The sequence below is a fragment of the Plecotus auritus genome (genome assembly GCF_963455305.1).
Source record: "Plecotus auritus genome assembly, chromosome: 6".
In the NCBI taxonomy this organism is placed as follows: domain Eukaryota; kingdom Metazoa; phylum Chordata; class Mammalia; order Chiroptera; family Vespertilionidae; genus Plecotus; species Plecotus auritus.
This window is the reverse complement of record NC_137773.1, coordinates 133,010,260-133,029,040: the sequence shown is the minus strand read 5'-3', so window position 1 is coordinate 133,029,040 and position 18,781 is coordinate 133,010,260. Positions and strand designations below refer to the sequence as shown.

General features: G+C 42.3%; 1 protein-coding gene across 12 annotated transcripts in view; it reads right to left on the bottom strand.

Annotated features, from left to right (window-relative positions):
* The window catches only part of ERC2 (ELKS/RAB6-interacting/CAST family member 2), a 909,167-nt gene that overhangs the window by 742,885 nt on the left and 147,501 nt on the right, over positions 1-18,781 (bottom strand). For 7 of the 12 annotated variants that reach the window (XR_013960983.1, XR_013960984.1, XM_080676100.1 and 4 more), the window contains exons 3-4: positions 10,841-10,864; positions 9,795-10,211 (exon numbers count right to left, since the gene is read on the bottom strand). Coding sequence is in view for 10 of the 12 variants with exons in the window: in XM_080676100.1 (XP_080532226.1) it covers positions 9,795-10,211; positions 10,841-10,864 (441 nt within the window). In the remaining 2 variants the exon portion in view is untranslated. The remainder of the gene's footprint in view (positions 1-9,794; positions 10,212-10,840; positions 10,865-18,781) is intronic. The other 5 variants (XM_080676097.1, XM_080676102.1, XM_080676099.1 and 2 more) reach the window with 1 other exon arrangement.

The following is an 18,781-nucleotide window of genomic DNA, read 5'->3' as shown; positions in this document are numbered from 1 at the left end:
CAGTGAGTCTCTCTCATCATTGATGTTTCTATCTCTCCCTCTCCCTTCTTCTCAGAAGTCAATAAAAGCATATTTTTTAAAAACTAGATAAAAAGGAAACTCAGTTTGGGGAGGCAAAGCATTTCTTTTAGGCAATGAGGTAAAGATGAAGGGGAAAAATGGAAAAGGCCAGCTTTGAACAGATGAAATGCAGAAGGTTCAACTCTAAGCACCACTCACTTTTCCTTATTCTCTGCTCACAAAGATTCATTTACTCCCTAGGAATTTATGAAGGGCCACACATGCAGTACTGCTACTTGCATTTTCACCAGCCACAGATGGGCTGAGAAGACTTAGCCCCAGTGCTGCCTTTGAAATGGCACTGTTTGACCTTTTCACTGCCAGATACAGGCCCTGAGGAGACGTGGCAAGAAAAAAAGAAAAAGGAAAAAATGGAGCCTTTTGGTACTTACAGAGAAAATATCCCTTAGCAAGAAGTCAGAAGACCATAATTCTGGTCTCTGGTCTACTCCGTATCAAGTATCTGCAGATTATCTTGAGCTAAAGGCAATTTTAGTTTTAGGCTCAAGAGAAACTTGCTCATTCCTTGACTACCTAGAAGAACTTGAATTAGGGGCCTTGCCTGTAATGGGAGATTATCAGGTATCTCTTTTTGACTCACCAAAATGACAGGGCAAACTTCTACTGGTGTTTATTAAACATCTACTCTTATCATCCTGCAATGACCCTCTGAGGGCATGCAGGCACCTTACCTCATCCCTAGCCCAGAGTGTCTTGCATACCTCTGAACCTCTCCTGCATGTAGGATCTCTTACTTTCTCACATGTGCAAATTTCCCATACATATATATCTATTAAATGTGGTTATTTTCTCCTGCTAAAAATAAAAAATAGAAACCCCTGGCAGTATCAAGGAGTGGCTAGGAACAGGTGCCTGGAACCAGCAGACCCAAATTTGAGCTCAGACTACCTACTCTGAGAACCCGGATCAGACACATCACCCCTCTGGGCCTCAGCCTCCTCATCTGAAAGGCAGGGAAACCACCTCCCACCACGGAGAATTGGAAGATTTAATGGCATTCCCAGGAAATTGATCATCACTGATGTTCCTTAGTGCCAATCCGTGTTACATGTCATCACTGCTTAATTCCCCACACAGGTTAGAGGCAGCGTCAGAGGAAATCATGAAAATGGAATGGGTCCTGTAACATATAAAGCCCCCTCCATACATAAAGTATTAATTAATGTTCCCACCCAAGACACCAGGTCCTGACATAACTGAGCCCATCTCAGTGGCCTTGGCTGCAGCTTGTGAAACACTGAAGAATCCACAGTACTGCTGCTACAGGACTTTTCTCCGCTGAGTTTCATTTGTGGTGCACTTTTTACCAAAGATGATCGTAATAAATTAGGTCAGGTTAACAAAAGAATATTTTTCAAAGAGAAGTCGCACCCTCCAGGCAGAGCAGCAGGACAGAGCGATGAGGACAGTAATCAGTCTCTCCCAGCATAACCCCCGCCAGTCTCCCCACCTGCCTCTGCCCTCTGCTTTCTCTTTCTCAGCAGGTTCCGAAAGGCTTTGTGCCTAATGGCTCCCTGGGACTCCACCAGCCTCTGTGAGCTGTGAAAAGCAACCAACTACACTCATTAACGTCAATAAAGGGTAAAACCTGAACCATTTCAAATTAGCATAGTGTTAAAACTGTAAAGAATGTATTAAAATTTAAAGATAAGGCAAATGATGCTAAACAAAAGTGAGAGCATTCCTTATGTCTTCAGGAATGAGACAGGAAAGGTTGTGAAATCCTGCTTTTGGACCTGTGGTTAATCAGGGTCCAGAGAGCACTTTTCTGTTGAGATGCTTCATTGGCATCCACCCTGCACAGAGCGCTTGGAGAAAGTGAAACTCAGTGAGAACAAAGGGAATCTGTACCACGTTGGCATCAGTCAATGAAAATTCCATGTAATCTCAAAAGACATATCATCTTCAAAATTCAATGTTACTCAGAAAGAGGCATGAAGGAGACTCTCATATGCCATTCCTCGGTCTCCTCCTAAATAACAAAAGGAATAAGTGACAAGGCAGCCTTCAGAAGGGTCCAACAAGCTGGGGGCTTGGTGGTCACAAATTGGTGGTGTGTATGTAAACAACAAACAAGTGGCCTATAGTCAGAAACACCAGAAACACCGTATGCACTTGTGCAGAACTTGATAATCACTTCCTCAGCCATACTCTCTGCCTGGCTGGACAGCTCCACCAGTATTTCATCCAGCTCAGCACATCCAAAGAAGTTCCTCAATCTCAGCACCGCCTGCTGGTGACTCACCTGCCCACTGCCCCTGCCATCAGCCCACATCTTGGCCCACAACAGTTGTCTTCTCCTTGCAGCTCCCAGCACACAGGTGCTGAGCTGTCAAGGTCCTGCCTGCAGGTGGACATGACCTTTCCCCTCAACTTCTGTGGCCACCACTCAGATTCAGACTCTTGGTCACCTGAACAACCACAGTATCCTTCTAACCTCTCTCCATGCCTTTAGTCCCTTCCTAGCCAATCCACTAGAAATTAGCACTAACAATCTTTTCTGATCATGCCATGGTCCAGGGAAATTCCTTCACTGCTCAGAGCCTACCTAATAAATGCCAAACCCCTGTGTCCCAGGGCCAGAGCCCTCAGTGACCTGACCTCAAACCACCTCTCCTTTTCCTTCTGACAGGTGGGATTTCAGCTGCTCCAAACTCACTGTGCCCCAAACCCACCACAGCCCCACCCCCACATACTTGGCTCAGCCATCCCTTTTCCAATCACACTTCCCCATCACCCATGTGCATTGAAATCCTTCCTGCCTTTGAGGTCCAGCTGTTGTCAGCTCTCCTACTCTAAGATGCAGAGCACAGAAGTGCCATTCGAGGTCCTCTGGGCGCACCACCCTGAGAAGTGGTAGCGTGCAGTGTGTCGAGTGTATTCTCTGGAGACAGACTTCCCAGGTTCTGGTCTTGGTTCCAGCACTTGCTGTGTATACTGGGAACAATTACTTACCTCTTTGTGCCTCAGTTTCCTTATTTGCATGTGAGAATGACAATGGCAATATTTACTTAGTACAGTACCCTGGCACAGAATAAGCTGCGCTAAGTGTGAGCTGTTTCTCTATTGCCCACCTGAGTCCCCAAACAAGACCGTAAACCTGCCAAGGGTGCTCCCACAGCATCCTACACATGGACATTCAACATGTGCCCAATGCTGTCCAACACACCTTGAAAAAAATGAAAGAAAACTTCCAATTAATGTTACTCGCAAAGTTACTGCTCCACTCCAAACACAGAGCAATGAGAGAGAAAAAATAAAAGAGCATGGCACTTAAATAACCATTATAAACTTTTCCAATACTGGCAAAATACACCACAGAACAATTCTCAAGGTATTTTTAACTATTTTTTCACTTTCAAATATTTATTGAGCACCTGAAGGCTCAATATTTGAGGTCCAGGAATATTGATAGAATGTACAGATCAGATAAGAAACTTACTTTATTAAAATAGGAAGAAATTTTTAGGTTCTATAATATATTTATAGGAAACAGCTCTTGGAAAAGAAAGTATGTAAAATGATATGTTTATGCAGTCACTTGTGTTTGGGGATGATTTTTCTGATAAGCTTTGTTAGTAGAAACAGAATATATGGAACCTGTAGTCAGAATTAGAAATGCCTGCATCGGCAAAATTATGGCTCATCCAGCAAAAATGGAGACAAGTGTGTATTAAAGAGAAAGAAGCCATATGGTTTTGAGAGAGGAGAGACTATGGTGGAGTTTAGAAGTTTCGGCAAAGATTATATGGGGGAGGTTTGAGCTATAAGTAAAAGGTTTATGAGCTCAAGAACTTCTAGGTCACAAACTTCCCTTAGTGGATCTCCCACTGGCCTGGGAACAATCTGGATAAATAAAGTAGAAGATCAAGAATTCAGCCCTGACCGGTTTGGCTCAGTGGATAGAGCATCAGCCTCCGAACTGAAGGGTCCCAGGTTCAATTCCAGTCAAGGGCATGTACCTAGGTTGCTGGCATATCCCCAGTAGCGGTTGTGCAGGAGGCAGCAGATCGATGTTTCTCTCTCATTGATGTTTCTAACTCTCTATCCCTCTCCCTTCCTCTCTGTAAAAAAATCAATAAAATATATTTTTTAAAAGAATTCATATTCCCTTGTCCTCCTCCTCCCTCCTTCCCTTTTCCTCCCCTCCCACACAGCATGGAGGGAAGCCCAGACCCGGTCTCATGGCAGGTTTACTTGGGCTGGGTTAATAGCAGTTGTGGCCACTGATGACTTGACAGCTCTTCTGCTCTTGCTCAAGGGGATGAACATAGGAGATCCACAGCAGAGCATATATATCCCTCCCTTTCAAACATCTTACAGGGCAATGAGTCCAAAGACTCCTGACTCTCCTCTGAGGACCAGCCAAGAATACATTAAGGAGAGTGGATATAGGAGGATCCTGGTACATAAACCCACTTTTTCTTTAATGAGATCAGTAGTGTTTTGGGTCCTTGATTACTAAAACAATATGTTCTTTGCAGAAAAAGCTAGAGAACAAGGTAAACTATTACTACATCAAACAATATCTGACCAAATCAACCTGGATCCAAAAGCATCAGACAACACCAGTGAGTAATGCTGCATTTCAGCCAACACTTCAGCTCACATTAGCACATCCGTTGTAGTTCTTGGGCAATCATCTTGGTCTTCCAAATAAGCTGAGATCATAATCTTTCTGTTGTTGTTTCCTGCCAGGCACAGAAGTGGTTTCACACTCAGCCTTTTCCAGACACAGAAACACAAGACACTAAAGCAATCTGACTCTCCCGTATGCAATTCCTGCCAACTCGAAATCTCCTGAAACAATGGGCTGCACAAGGCCAGTACTCCAGGAGATGGGGTTTATACAAGGTCCAACACCTTTGCCTAAAAATGAATCATACCTGGTAAAACCACTAGGTCTCTATTCCCCAGCATTACACCATCTAGCCCCAACAGAGTCGAACAGTGCAAAATAAAAAAATAAAAAAAAATCAGGAACACACTGAATTTAAAACTGCAAGTATATTTTAAATCCTATTTTAGATTCATTTAAATTAACTGAGGTCAGGCAACTTCTTTATTCATCTGGGTTACTCTTACTGGTTTAATATCCAAAGCAGTAAGCCACATTTTTCCACCAAAAATAAAGAAATTCCCTAACAGAACACTCTAAAACTCAGTAGAGATGTGGAAACAGCTTACAATAAACTACCATCTAGAACAACTAATGGAGAAGATTACTGTTATTTGGCCATGGGAAACAACTCTTTGTATATTATTACATATTTTGCAGGTTACAGATTAAGAGCACAATTTTTATTTTCTAGCATAGCATTTTTCCAAGGTGTTTAACAAAGAACACCAGTGCAACAGAGAAAAGCAAGTCAAACAAGGTAAGTGTGAGAAGTTCTGCCTTCCCTAGTCCCCTCCTTGGAAATGACTGATGCATATTTGCAGTAAACTCTATGAATCCAGCATTTTCCCACGTTTATTTGGCCCTGCAGTCTGTTTTCTCTTAGAGAAAGATTTTTCTAGAAAAGGGATATAATGAAATGGTCCAATAGCTAAGACTCTGAAGTCAACCTGATTCAAGTACCAGCATAACCACTTGTTAGTTATAGGCAAGCTTCATAACATCACTTTGTTCCTCAATTTCCCCAGATAAAAATTGTCAAAACAATAGCAGCTACCTCTTAGGTGTGGGTCTTCCAATATGAATGCAACAGTCTGCTGAGAGCCTTACATGACTGGTTCCTTTTTGTCACTTAGATCTCAGTTCACAATGTCACCCCCTCCAAGAGGCCTTCCCTGACCACCAATATGAAGTTGGGCCCACCCAAGTCACTAATTCTTCATCCTCTTCTTTTCTTCATGATACTTCTCTGTTTAACTGTTAAATAGATATTTGTATTCTAGTTGACCCAATAGAATACAAGCACCATGTAATCAAACGTTATCATTTATCATTGCTCTATCTCAAAACACATCCTCAAATAAGTATTCATTCAATGGATGGATGAATGAATGAATGAGGTGGCTGTGAGAATTAGATGTGAATCACATAAATCATTCTTTATAATGCCCGACACATGAGCATCAATCTAGTTCTAGACACTGTTTTGAAAACTTTTGATGAATGATGTGGTTAATGCATTTGAAATTCTGACACTATTTAACTTGCCTCTTCTTGCTGTATCATGTGCAAATATTTAATGGCATTTATTTAGAGGTGTGTTGGTAAATGGGCTTTCAGGAATGGGACAGGTGGGGGAGTGCAGGTAGCATTTTACTGATTTCCATGGTGTAAATACTCGCACCATGACCAATTTCAGCTATCAATGGTTTAAAAGCAGACTCACAAAATTCCAGAAAATAAAACATATGGCTCTCACAAGACAGTACAAGTCTTCTCTGGGGAAGGGTCTTTTCAGGCCTCCAAGTTTTGTTTGTTGAGTTGAAGTTCAAAATTTTTTTTTAAATTTAATTTTTTGCCCTAGCCAGTTTGACTCAGTGGATAGAGCGTCAGCCTGAGGACTGAAGGGTCCCAGGTTCGATTCCAGTCAAGGGCATGTACCTTGGTTGCGGGCACATCCCCAGTGGGGGTTGTGCAGGAGGCAGCTGATCGATGTTTCTCTCTCATCGATATTTCTAACTCTCTATTCCTTTTCCTTCCTCTCTGTAAAAAATCAATAAAATATATTTTAACAAATAATTTTTTATTGATTTTAGAGAAAGGGAGAGAGAGAGAAAGAAACATCAATGATGAGAGAGAATCATTGATCAGCTGCCTCTAAAATAAATTTTTATAGAGAGATTATTTTTTCCACATTCTCCCTTTTTGATGGGTCAAAATAAGGACTACCCACTGCCTGGTCTGATACTCAAGGAAACTAGTTGGATGTGTTGGACTGCATTTTCTGTGAACTCTCAGACTGGTGTTTAAGGCTCTAAGCATGATCTATATCCATATCAGACCATTGTGAGGACCAACTAACCTCATAAAACACAAACACAATTTAGTTTAGATTTATTTAAATGGAGGCATCCACACAAGAGAATCAAGGGACCATCTATTACGTGCCACCAATGAGCAGAATCTGATAACAGAGTAGGAGTGACTCTTATCCTGACCCCAAGATTCCAACATAGAGTGAAGGTCAGTGCTACAGATGGAGGTTTCTCTGGCACCACAGGCTTGCTGTACATGCAACATGACCCCTTGGCACCGAAAGCAAAGCATCTGTGTTTTTCAAGTACAGCAATCTACCAACCAGAATTTTGAGCTGACACAACCAAAATTCAAAATCCACAGTTACTCAACATGCAAGTGATAACATGCCAATGATTCTTTTTTCTTTTATGCTTCTCCTTTTTTTTTGTATTTTTTATTTTTATTGTTTGAAGTATTACAAATAGTAGTACATATGTCTCCTTTTTTTTTCCCCATTGACCTCCCCCCCCGGCCTCCCCTACCCCCCAGTACATGCCTTTACCTGCCCCCCCCCCAGTGTCTTGTATCCATTGGTTATGCTTATATGCATGCGTACAAGTCCTTCGGTTGATCTCTTACAGCACCCCCCACAACCTCCCCTGCCTTCCCGCTGTCGTTTGACAGTCCGTTCAATGCTTCTTTGCCTCTGCATCTATTTTTTCCCCGTTTCTTTCCTTTAAAAAAATCTTGCCTCTGCAGACTAGAAACAAACATATAATAAAAAAAATGTTTGAGTCCCAATTTCAATGTCCAACAGTTCTGAGTCCTGTTTCAATGTCAAACAGTTCCTTATGTGTACATGTCAGCAATGATATCTGGATGGTGGGCACATGGTGGCAATGCAGGTCCAACCCTCTCTGGTTTGGTCCTAGTGCCAATGATTCTTGCTTCTCTTCTGTAAACTATATGGAAAGTCTATGGAGTAAGGCAGGAAGAGACTAACTTCTAATCCACTGTATTAGCTATCTATTGCTATATAACAATTACCTCCAAAATTCAGCAGCTTAAAACAACACACATTTATTATCTCACAGTTTCTGTGGATCAGGAAGCCAGGCACAGCTTAGCTGGGTACTCTGCTTCACAGTTTCTCACAAAACTGCAGTCCAGGTGTCAGCCCACAGCCTCCCATCTCATCTGAAGGCTCAACTGGGGAAGGCTCCACTTCCAAGCTCACTAAGTGGTTATTGGCAGTTTTCAGTTCTTTGTGGCTTTGTAGTGAGAGTCTCAGTTCCTCACTGGGTATTGGCTGAAGGCTGCCCCTAGTTTCTTATCACAAAGGCATCTCAAAAGCAAGCAATTTGAGAAGGCAATAGAATCTTTTAACAAGATGGAAGTAACAGTCTTATGTAACTTAATCATGGGAGTGTCACTGGCATCCCATTACCTTTGCCATTCTCCACTGTTTAGAAACAAGTCATTAGGTTCAGCTTATACTCAAGGGGAGAGGATTACACAAGGGCATTAGGGGTCATTGGGGTCATCTTAGAAGTCTGCTCACCACAACCAACCTTCTTGGAATATGAATAGGAAGACCAGGTCCAACAAAACACCTCTTTAAGCATCTCAATGTGAACCCAAACCATGTGGTTTCCTAAGCATATTGCTAAGGTCTCATGAAAGCAAGAGAGAATGAACACTGAGGACATTGAGTCTGAAAACACAAAATTCGGTTCAAATGGTCTAAGCAAATACAATCTACATCAGAGAAAACCCCTAGGAGCTTCTGTATTAGTACGTCCCAACGTGAAAGCCATTTTTTCTGAACATTGAAATGAGTGACTCATGGGAATGACTGCCCATCTGAGCAGGTATAGAACGCCAGAAAATCTAGTTTGGCCTAGAAGCAAATACATTTTGGAATTTTAATTTGTTGCTGTAGCATAATTTGAAAATTTACTTCATGCCATTTTACTGCCTACTATTTTCTGTGAGGTCTGTGTCTTCCACAGCAAGTTGCTTACATGGTCCTTTCACAATACAAACCCATCATACTGGCAAAGAACTGCTGTAAAAATATCAAGCCTTAGCTGTCACCCACCTTCTATCTAAGCTCCATCCAGCCACATATTCTCAGATACATGAGCATCCCAACATTCAATGGTGGTGGCAGGCCGGAGAGGCTGCTTCTGAAAGACTTTGAATGATTTAATCCACTAAGTTTAAAATACATAGAAAACGTGGAACACTCAGTCCTAGATGAATGTAAGCGCAAACAACAAAGATTATCTTCAATCTAAATGTTCAAAAGTGCTCTGCACACATTTTACCATGCTTTCCAGAACTATCTATATGCTTTACTTTCTGAAAATTCTGCCCTTAATTCAGCTATAAAAAAATACTTAGGTTTACTATTTTGCTAATCACCTATTCATTTTGCTCCTCTAGAGAGATGATTTTTGGTAAACATCTAAAACATAAACAGTACTGTACAAAGGCCCTGAAACAACCACCATCTGTGGGAAAGCAGCCGTGAACCACCTTAGAGCTGACATGTGCTACACACGCCTGGACCCTGAATTCGTGTTGAATAATAATGGAACATATGTGTGGTGAGCAGAGAAAACAAACTAATGCAAAATTCCAGCTTGAAGGTGATAAGCAGACAGGAAGGTTATGAAACAGGTGACCAAGGGAATTTTAAGGCTGTAGATGCCTTCCAACCTGTGAAAACAACTTGATAACATATTTTAACTCGTAAAATATAACTTTGAGACAATAAAGGGAATGTTCTTACCTCTCTCAGATGTATGTTTTCCTTCTCTTTCTGGTCTAAAATCACCTCCAAGTGGCTGACTTGAGACTCGGCCTCTGCCACCCGCCGCGTCCGTTCATTGTCTTCCTCCAGACTTTTGGACGGCAAACCTTTACTTTGTAACATCTCCAGAAGCTTTTTAATGGACTCGTCTCGGGCATTGAGGGTCTGTTTCTGAGTTTCGATTCTCAGCTCCATTTCCTCCAAGGTCTTCCTCAATAGGAACAGCTCCTTAGCCTGCCGGTCATGCTCCGCTTGCAGCCGCCGGAAGTTCTCCTCTGTCAGCTCGATGGTGAAGTGCTCGGCGCCGCGGTTGCCGCTCTCTTGCTGCAGGAGGTGGTTGAGGTCTCTCTGGGTTCGCAGCTCATCCTGAAGGGCCTGGATTGTCAACTGCAGGTGCTGTGATGGAAAGACGGGGCAGGAGAGGAGACAGGAGAAAAGTCAATGGCAACGCCAAGTGCTATGTGCTGGTCCCGCACCATGAAGATGGAATGTTAACCATGAGGTCCACAGGGCCAGCGTGAAGTCCTCCGGGGTGACTTCAGAAGCATGGGACAGCACATGGAGAGGGGGAGTTAATTCAATGAGGCTTTCTTAATGTCTTAGGAGAAAAGAAATGCACACATACGCAGAAACAGTATATCAGTGTCAGTCACGAGGGAAATTGCAGTCTACGGTTTTAATTTAGGAAGTGGGAAGGGTTAGAGGGAAACTCACAACACACCCTCTTTATGCCCACAGTGCTCCAGACTCAGTATTCCTTGTTTCCTAAGGGGTTCTTTATTCTACTATCCATTATTTTCCATGATAAATGCATGTCCATTTAAAAATGAAAATAATAGCATCCACTACAAGTAGACACAAACAAGGACTTTATTTTTACAAATAAAGCTGTGAACAGGTTTAGTGATCAGGATTACTGCATCTGCAAGCAAAGGGAACAAAGGCAGACGGAGACAGACACTCAAACACATGGGGTGATGAGGCTGTGCGGAGTAAAACAAGCGAGCTGCAAAGAGTGGACAAACCTTGGTTCTTCTGGCATCCAGCAACTGAACAGCATGGGAAATGAAAAAAAAAAAAATGAAGCAAGAAATCAACACAACGAAAAGTCCAGTGCAAGCAAAGGATATTTAACAGAAAGAACTTAACATAAAGTACCTTCACAGAGAAAAAAAAGAAAAAGAAAAACAATTTCTTCTTAGCAAAGACCCATAAGCTACACGGAATCTACAGTACTGATGCTTGATAAATGTGATTTTTTTTTTAAAGTGAGGTTTATTCCACCTTTTCTTTTCCTAAATCTCCCTGTCACACTGAGTCTGGGGTGTGTTACCATGGAGAAAAGCACAATACTACAGAAGCACCCACACCTAATTCCAGGTCACCCTTTTAACCAAAATTACAGAGAGAGCACCAGAAAAACAAAATCATTACCAACGTGAGAAGAGAACCCCTTGGAAGAATGAAATAATGGTACATGTTATAACATAGATGAAAATGTGCTAAGTGAAAAAAACCAGTTTCTAGTATTGCATGATTCCATTGATATTAAATGTTCAGAATAGGCAAATACATAGAGACAGAAAATAAATGAGTGGTTGCCAGGGCCTGGATAGGGAGGTGATAAGGAGTTAGTGTATATGGTTTCTTTTTGGGGTGATGATGATGTTCTAAACTTTATTATATTGATGGTTATATAACTTTGGGGATATACTAAAAAAAATACTCAATTTTATACTTTATATATTCCTCACCCAAGGATATGTTCATTGATTTTTAGGGAGAGAGGAGGGGAGAAAGAGAAACATCAATCAGTTGCCTCCTGTATGCACCCCAATCGGAGACTGAACCTCCTACCCAGACATGTCCTCCTCCTGCCCTGATCAGGAATCAAACCCACAACCTTTTGGTGTACGGGGTGACACTCCAATCAACTGAGCCACCTGGGCAGGGAAGTGGTGCATTATATTTTTAAAAAATAATTCATAATGGCCATCATGAAATACGTACCAGTTGCTTATTTCCCCTCAGTACCCTGTGAGGCACGGTGGCACATGGATGCGAAAGTGAGTACTTGACCCCTGTGCTCTAGGAGTTTCAGTGGAAATGTATAGATGAAGTACATATCCGTGATAATTCCTACCACAAAGAGTTGTTGTGAGAATTAAATTAGCTAATACAGTACATATAAAGCTCTAGGAAGTACAGAGTAATCACTTATACTGTATCAGTCAGGATAGGGTAGAATATGCTGCTGTGACAACAGCAACAGAAACCCACATTCTGAAAGACATATCCCACCTGACGTGCTGAGGACACAGAATCAGAACTCTTAAAGCTCAAAAAGACCTTAAAGACTCACATGTTGACATCATTTTACAAATGATAAAATCAGATCACACAGGTTAAATGTCAGGTGCAAGAGCACACAAACACTGCCAAAGCCAGAATCTCTGTTTCTGGGGTCCTGGGCTCCATCCTGGTGTGTATTCCAATAACCCTGAGAGTAGACAAAAAGGGGGTGGCTCTCTACTTTAACGACTTAGGAAATGGCAGTCGTGTGAGAGGCAGAATGAGCGATAACCTACATTATTTCACTTACACATTACTGGGTCCTGTCCAATAGTTAAGTAGCATGGGACACAACAAGGACAGGGACAACTTATTGAGACCTCCTTTCTAAGTCCTTGGAATTAGACTGTTAGCTAATTAGAATTAGCTATTGGAACACAAACTCAATAAAAACCACCTCTAAAGATTATATACAATAAAGGGAAATCTCTGGCAAAGCCAAAGCACCTTTTCTGGGGGTCAAAATTTAAGAAAATGATGCACAGTTTTAAATTCCCCCTTCCCAGATTATTCAATTCCTTAAGGCTGAATCACTCCCCTTCTCAACCGTGAAAGCACATTTCTCTTATAGCAGGCACCTGAGCCCCACTGGATCAATAAACAAGAGCATTCATTTTAACCTATTACCTACATCAGGTACCTACCTACAAACCAGCAACCTGCAAGGCTGGATTCTAGGGCCATCTCTTGGAATCTCCCAGTCATCACCACAGTCTCAACTTCCCAAAGCCTCAACCACTCCTTCTATGGCTTCCATTCCACTGCACAACTAGAAAGAGAAGCCCTTCAATGTCCACCTACATCAGGAAGGACATCACCACATGATCCGACCTCATACCTGTGTCCCAGTCACACTGCTGTCAACTCAGTACTTGTGGCACAGGTGAAACAAGTGGCAAAAAATCCTCTTCAAGTACAAAAGTGAGGCTGTGGTTGGATGAGTATTCAGAAAGCTTTTTACTCCCCACCCTGATTCTGGGATCATCTCCAGTGTCTCTCAAAGAATCAAAGCTCAGAAAGCAAACCCCTTTCTCCGCAGCCTGCCACTGAGGACATCACAGAGGGAAGCAAAGCAGGTGTAACAAAGGGCATACAGGCTACTCCTTCCAGTCAGTCCACTGGGAGAACAAATAGAATGCGTCACATTTATCAGGATATCTAGCCTTTAACCAGTTCTTTTTAACCTTTGCCCTCCGCACTTAATTACATGCTTTGAACTCTGCCCTGGAGAGTACAGACTAGCCTCATCTCCAGTCCACGGAAGAAAAAAGGTTTAAAATCATTGGTCTGCCCTTTAAACACAGGTAAACAAAATGGGAGCTGGAAAGATTAGTCTGTCCAATTGATTCCAAGTCTCAGACAGTAAAGGAGGTTACATAGACTTCTCTTTCTGGTATTACGGCAGGCTACATTTTCTGGTAGGCCCTCCCAGTAGGCAACAGATAGATAGAAGCAAATATATCTTTCAAAGCATTGTTGTGCTTACAAAAAAAGTAATCTCCAGGAGAAAGAGAGAGAAAGTGAGTTTCTCAAGGGCAGATTCTGGGCCAAAATTGGATTATACCCCCAAATCTAGCACATAGTAGGTATTCAATAAATAGAGAGTGCAATATGGGCAGGAAGATGAAAGGACCAAAGGGAAAATTGTCTCCCCAGACAGTTGGCACAGGGGAACAATGTGAGGGAGAATGGGTTTCCATTCTTCTTTGCTTTGCTGTAGTTAAGCTGGGGGTGAGGAAAATGGTGGGGAGGGGGAGTGTGTCTTTGACCTCAGATTACTCTGCCCTGTGCTGTCCTCCAAAACTAAAAATGCCTCACATCCATCAGGTCACTTGGCTGACAACACTGCTCCGAAGCTGCCAGCACTACGTCCACTCCACAAGGGGATAAATAGGGCAGGCTTACGGGATTGGACTGCAATCACATCATTAGCTGATACAGGCCAGTGTCTAAAATTGAGGTTTCCTCCAGCCAATTCTAAGAACTTCATTTTGCACAACTCCTAAAAGCTCAAGAAAAGGAGAACAATGCAAATAAAAGAAACTAAGCCACACTTGAGTTTATATGAAAGAGGAGGAGGAATATCCTTGCCTTAGCCAATGTTTAGGAGGGTGGCCTCCAATTGCTACTGGAGTCAGAATCTAATCCAGATTTCAGAATATCTATAGCACAGAAAGGTAAATAGAATGAATATATATATATTCATATGATGTACATGGAACACACAATTATTTAAATAGGGACTAGCCAGATGTTTAGAATCTACTGTGTCTTACCCCCAAATATGGAAAATATAAGTTCCTGGCAGATTTGAAAAAAATCTGTGACCTTAAGCTCTTTTCCATACTATGAGGAAAAAACAAAAAAAAAAAATGATAAAGTTTTGTACTATAAAGCAGTTTACGGTTTCATTGCTATGAAAACCGTCTCTGAGCTATATAAAAATATGAATTGGCTTATACCCAAAAGTCTTGAACTTTTTTTTAATAAATCCATACGGCTTCTCAAGCAAGGGTTTAACATAACTCTTTCAAAGAAAGCGGAATCTCTCTGCAGACAACTTGGCCTGCTCTACTTCTTCTGTGACTTTATTTTCCTATTTGTCATTTCCCAGTTTGTCTCTAATCAAATTTTAAGGGCAGGTTCTCTGATCCCTTTTTCCATAATCCCGTAGGCAGGACGCACAGAACTCCTCCTGGCTCCAAACCTTCATGTGTGTGAAAAGACGAACAGCAGACGTTGGCGGAAAACATATGGCCCCGTGTGCTGTGGAAGAGTTGCTCTACTGAGAAAGGTATAAAAAATTAATATTTGGACATATGGTCCTAGGCATTCTCCTTTCGGATAGAGTAAGGACACTAGGTGATTCTTAAAAGCACCAAAGTGCGGGGACCCTGGGTTCCTCGGGCAGACGTGCTGTCAGAGATAACTGTGGAACCCACTTAGGTTGATAACATGTGACATTGTGCCAAGATTCATAACACTGGGAACAGCATCCATGGGAAAGCCCTCTTGGCAGCTGCTTTCATAAGCAAGGAGTTCTGGTTTTCATTACAGACCAATACCATTAGGTGGCACCGTATCAAAATATTGCACTGAGCTGAGAGTTAAAGATTTACCTTCTAAGTCCAACTTTGCCACTAACCAATTGTGTGATCTGGGAGAAATCACTAAACTTCTCAGAGATTCCAAGCACAGTGGCGAAGAGCTGGGTTTTGAGTCCTACATCTACCTGTGACAGTCTGAGTCACCTTGGACAAATTACTTAAATACTCTGAGCGTCAAATTATTCATCCTTAACCGGGAGATAATAATCATAACTAACTTATAGGTTCACACAAAGACCATATGAGATGCTCATCAAGTAAGCGAACAAGTTTCCATAAAGCACAAAACCCAGGGTCCTGGCACATACAAGTGCTCAATAAATGTCCACCATAATCACCACTGTTGAGACAGAGGTGGTGGCTAGAGGCCTGCAATCGGAATTTTTCTCCCGTTTGAGCATAAAAACCAAATTAACATAAATTTTTGATCATCAAGTAAGTGCAATGGTGGGAAACTAAATGCTAAGCGCTTTGGCATTTTTTAAATAAGGGAAAACAAAAAACAGTTGTTTTAAGACAAACTCAAAGACAAAATTGATTTCCCATTAACTGGTCTATAACTCTACAAGGGGCTGCTGGAATACCAGACATTTCTGTTTTGAAGGTCAGGGTTCTTTCCCTACTATTAATCGGTAATACATAAGCAACTAAAGGATAGTAGCATCACCTGCCGTCAACTCTGCTCAACCGGGTTCAGGTTTAAAAAAAAATTTCAGAAGTATTGATATTTTTCAATGTGTTCAGAGAAGCAACCCAAAACATGTAATCATAGAAATTATGTTTAAAGTTGGAATTTTTGCATTATAAATAATCACAAGCAGTTGCTAGAAAACAAGCTCCTTTATTTGAATTGCTTAGCAAATCTTTAAATGGCATTTTAAAATCTTTACTACAGTTTCCTTCCCTATCACTTCCTCTTCCCTCTCCAACATGTTCATTACACAAAGCTGCTAATAATCTAAGTATTTTTTAAATATACTTTATTGATTTGAGAGAGGGAAAGAGAGATAGAAACATCAATGATGAGAATCATTGATCAGCTGACTCCTGCACACCCGCTACCAGGGTTAGAGCCCGCAACCTGGGCATGTGCCCTGACTTGGAATGGAACATTCACCTCCCGGTTTATAGGTCGACCTTCAACCACTGAGCTAATCTAAGTATTTTTAATACAGGTAAGAGGTTTTACCTAAACTGGTATCACTTCGAATAACTAGATGGCAGGCATTGAACTGCTAATTTTTCCTTGTTCTGATCTATCTGGTTTCCTTAACCCAGTGGTCGGCAAACCTCGGCTCGCGAGCCACGGTTTGCCGCCCTGTTGACTAATGAGTTTGCCGACCACTGCCTTAACCAAACTCTAGGCCTTGCCATTCAGAGTTTTCATAAGAAGAGTTTTTTCCTAAGTACTCTCCTGCTTCTCTCTGCTTGATGGATCACTCCTCCCCTGGGAAGGGGGAATAACCTCCATTCTACTCAGAGAGTGGTCATTGGGCCAGCAGCATCAGTATCACCTGGGATCTTATAAGAAAGGTAGAATTTAGGTCCTGCCTCAGACCTGCATTTTAACAAGTGGCCCATCAGAGAGGCACACAAAGATTTAAGAAGCACTTCTCTAGATTTCAAAAAACAATTCACTACAGATTCAATGCAATCCTTATCAAGATACCAACGGAATGTTTCACATAACTACAACAAATAATCCTAAAATTTATATTGAACCATCTGAATAACCAAAGCAATCGTGAGAAAAAGCAACAAAGCTGTTTTCAAACTATACTACAAAGTTATAGAAATCAAAACAGACCCATAAGTCAATGGAACAGAATAGAGAGCCCAGAAATAAAACCACAGTTATATGGTCAATTAATCTACAACAAAGGAGGAAAGAATATACAATGGAGAAAAGATGGTCTCTTCAATAAATAGTGTTGGAAAAACTGGACAGATACAAGCAAAAAAAATGAAACTAGACCACTTTCTTACACCAAACAATCCAGTGGGCAGAGGACCTAAATAGACATTTCTCCAAAGAAGACAAACAGATGGCCAACATACACATGAAAAGATGCCCAGCATCACTAATCATCAGGGAAATGGAAATCAAAATTACAATGAGACACCAGCTCACACAGTCAGAATGGCTGTTATCAAAAAGCCAACGAGGAGAGATCCAAGATGGCGGCGTAGGTAAACACCTAAACTGCTGCCTCACACAACAATTTCAAAACTACAACTAAAAGACAAAACGTCTATCACCCAGAACCACGGGAAAGCTGGCTGAGTAGAAGTTCTACAACTAGAAGGAAAGAGCAAACAGCATTGAGGGGTGCACAAGCGCTGAAAAGCTGAGGTACGGAGACGCGCGAATCGGGCTGGCGACGGGTGACTGGGAGCGCTGCTGTTTTCAACCCGAAGGGAGATAAGCTCCGGATTACTCCGAACTCGTTTCTGGGGAGACTCGGGGGACCCAAACTCCTACGGGGAGAAGCTGGACTGTCTGCCGTGGGGTCGGAAAGTGAGGGAGGCTTGCTTGCAGGGCTGCGCGCAGGAACAATTGTTTATTGTGCTGAGGCGGGGGACGCGGGGACACGGTCGGAGACGCAGAGCCGCAGAGCCGGCTTACTGGCAGCCATCGCTGTTTGCCACGCCCTAGCCTAGTCACGCCCTGAGACCCCGACCTGCACAATCTACGAACCCACCCAAGCTCCAAGCAGTGGCTTTAGCATATGAATGGCCTGCCCTATCGCAGCTTAACCTAGCAAACTTGCAGCCCGGGTCAGACAGCTCCAAAACCTCCAAACCCCAAGCAAAAAGGAGAAAACTGTAGTTCTTGCTGTAGCTCCTGCTGGGTGGCCTCAGACAGTAGCTGACCTGCACCCCATTGGAGATCCAGAAGCCAGTGTACCTAGTGGTCAGTGTGAGACACCAGATTTCAACTCCTCACATCCATAAGTGATACATTCAAGAGGCAGACTCAGTGAGCACCAAAGCCCCACTGAAACAAGTCCTGCACCATAAGCATGTCTCCAGCACAGCAGTTCTTCCATTATAGACACAGCGGGTCCTCACAGCCAATTGGCCTGGAGGTCAATTCCTCCCAGTGTACCAACAGCAATCAAGGCTTAACTATACCAAGACTTTGCACTCAGCCCACGAAGGGGTGTACCAAAGGCGTCCACCTCAGGTGATTGGGGAGGCTGAGCTACTGGCCTCTATAGGTCACCTACCACACAAAGCCACTCCATCAACACAAGGAAGCAGCAAAATGCAGAGACAAAGAAACATGTCACGAATGAGAGAAATGGAGGAAAGCAAACTAATGGACGACATAGAGTTCAGAACCACATTTATAAGGTTAATCAAGAATCTTCTAAAAACCGCCGAGAAAATTGATGAGACCTCCGAGGAGCTTAGTGAGACCTTCAAGGACCTTAATGAGAAGGCCAAAAAAATGGAAAAGGACCAGTCAGAAATTAAGCATACACTGTCTGAAATAAAGAATAT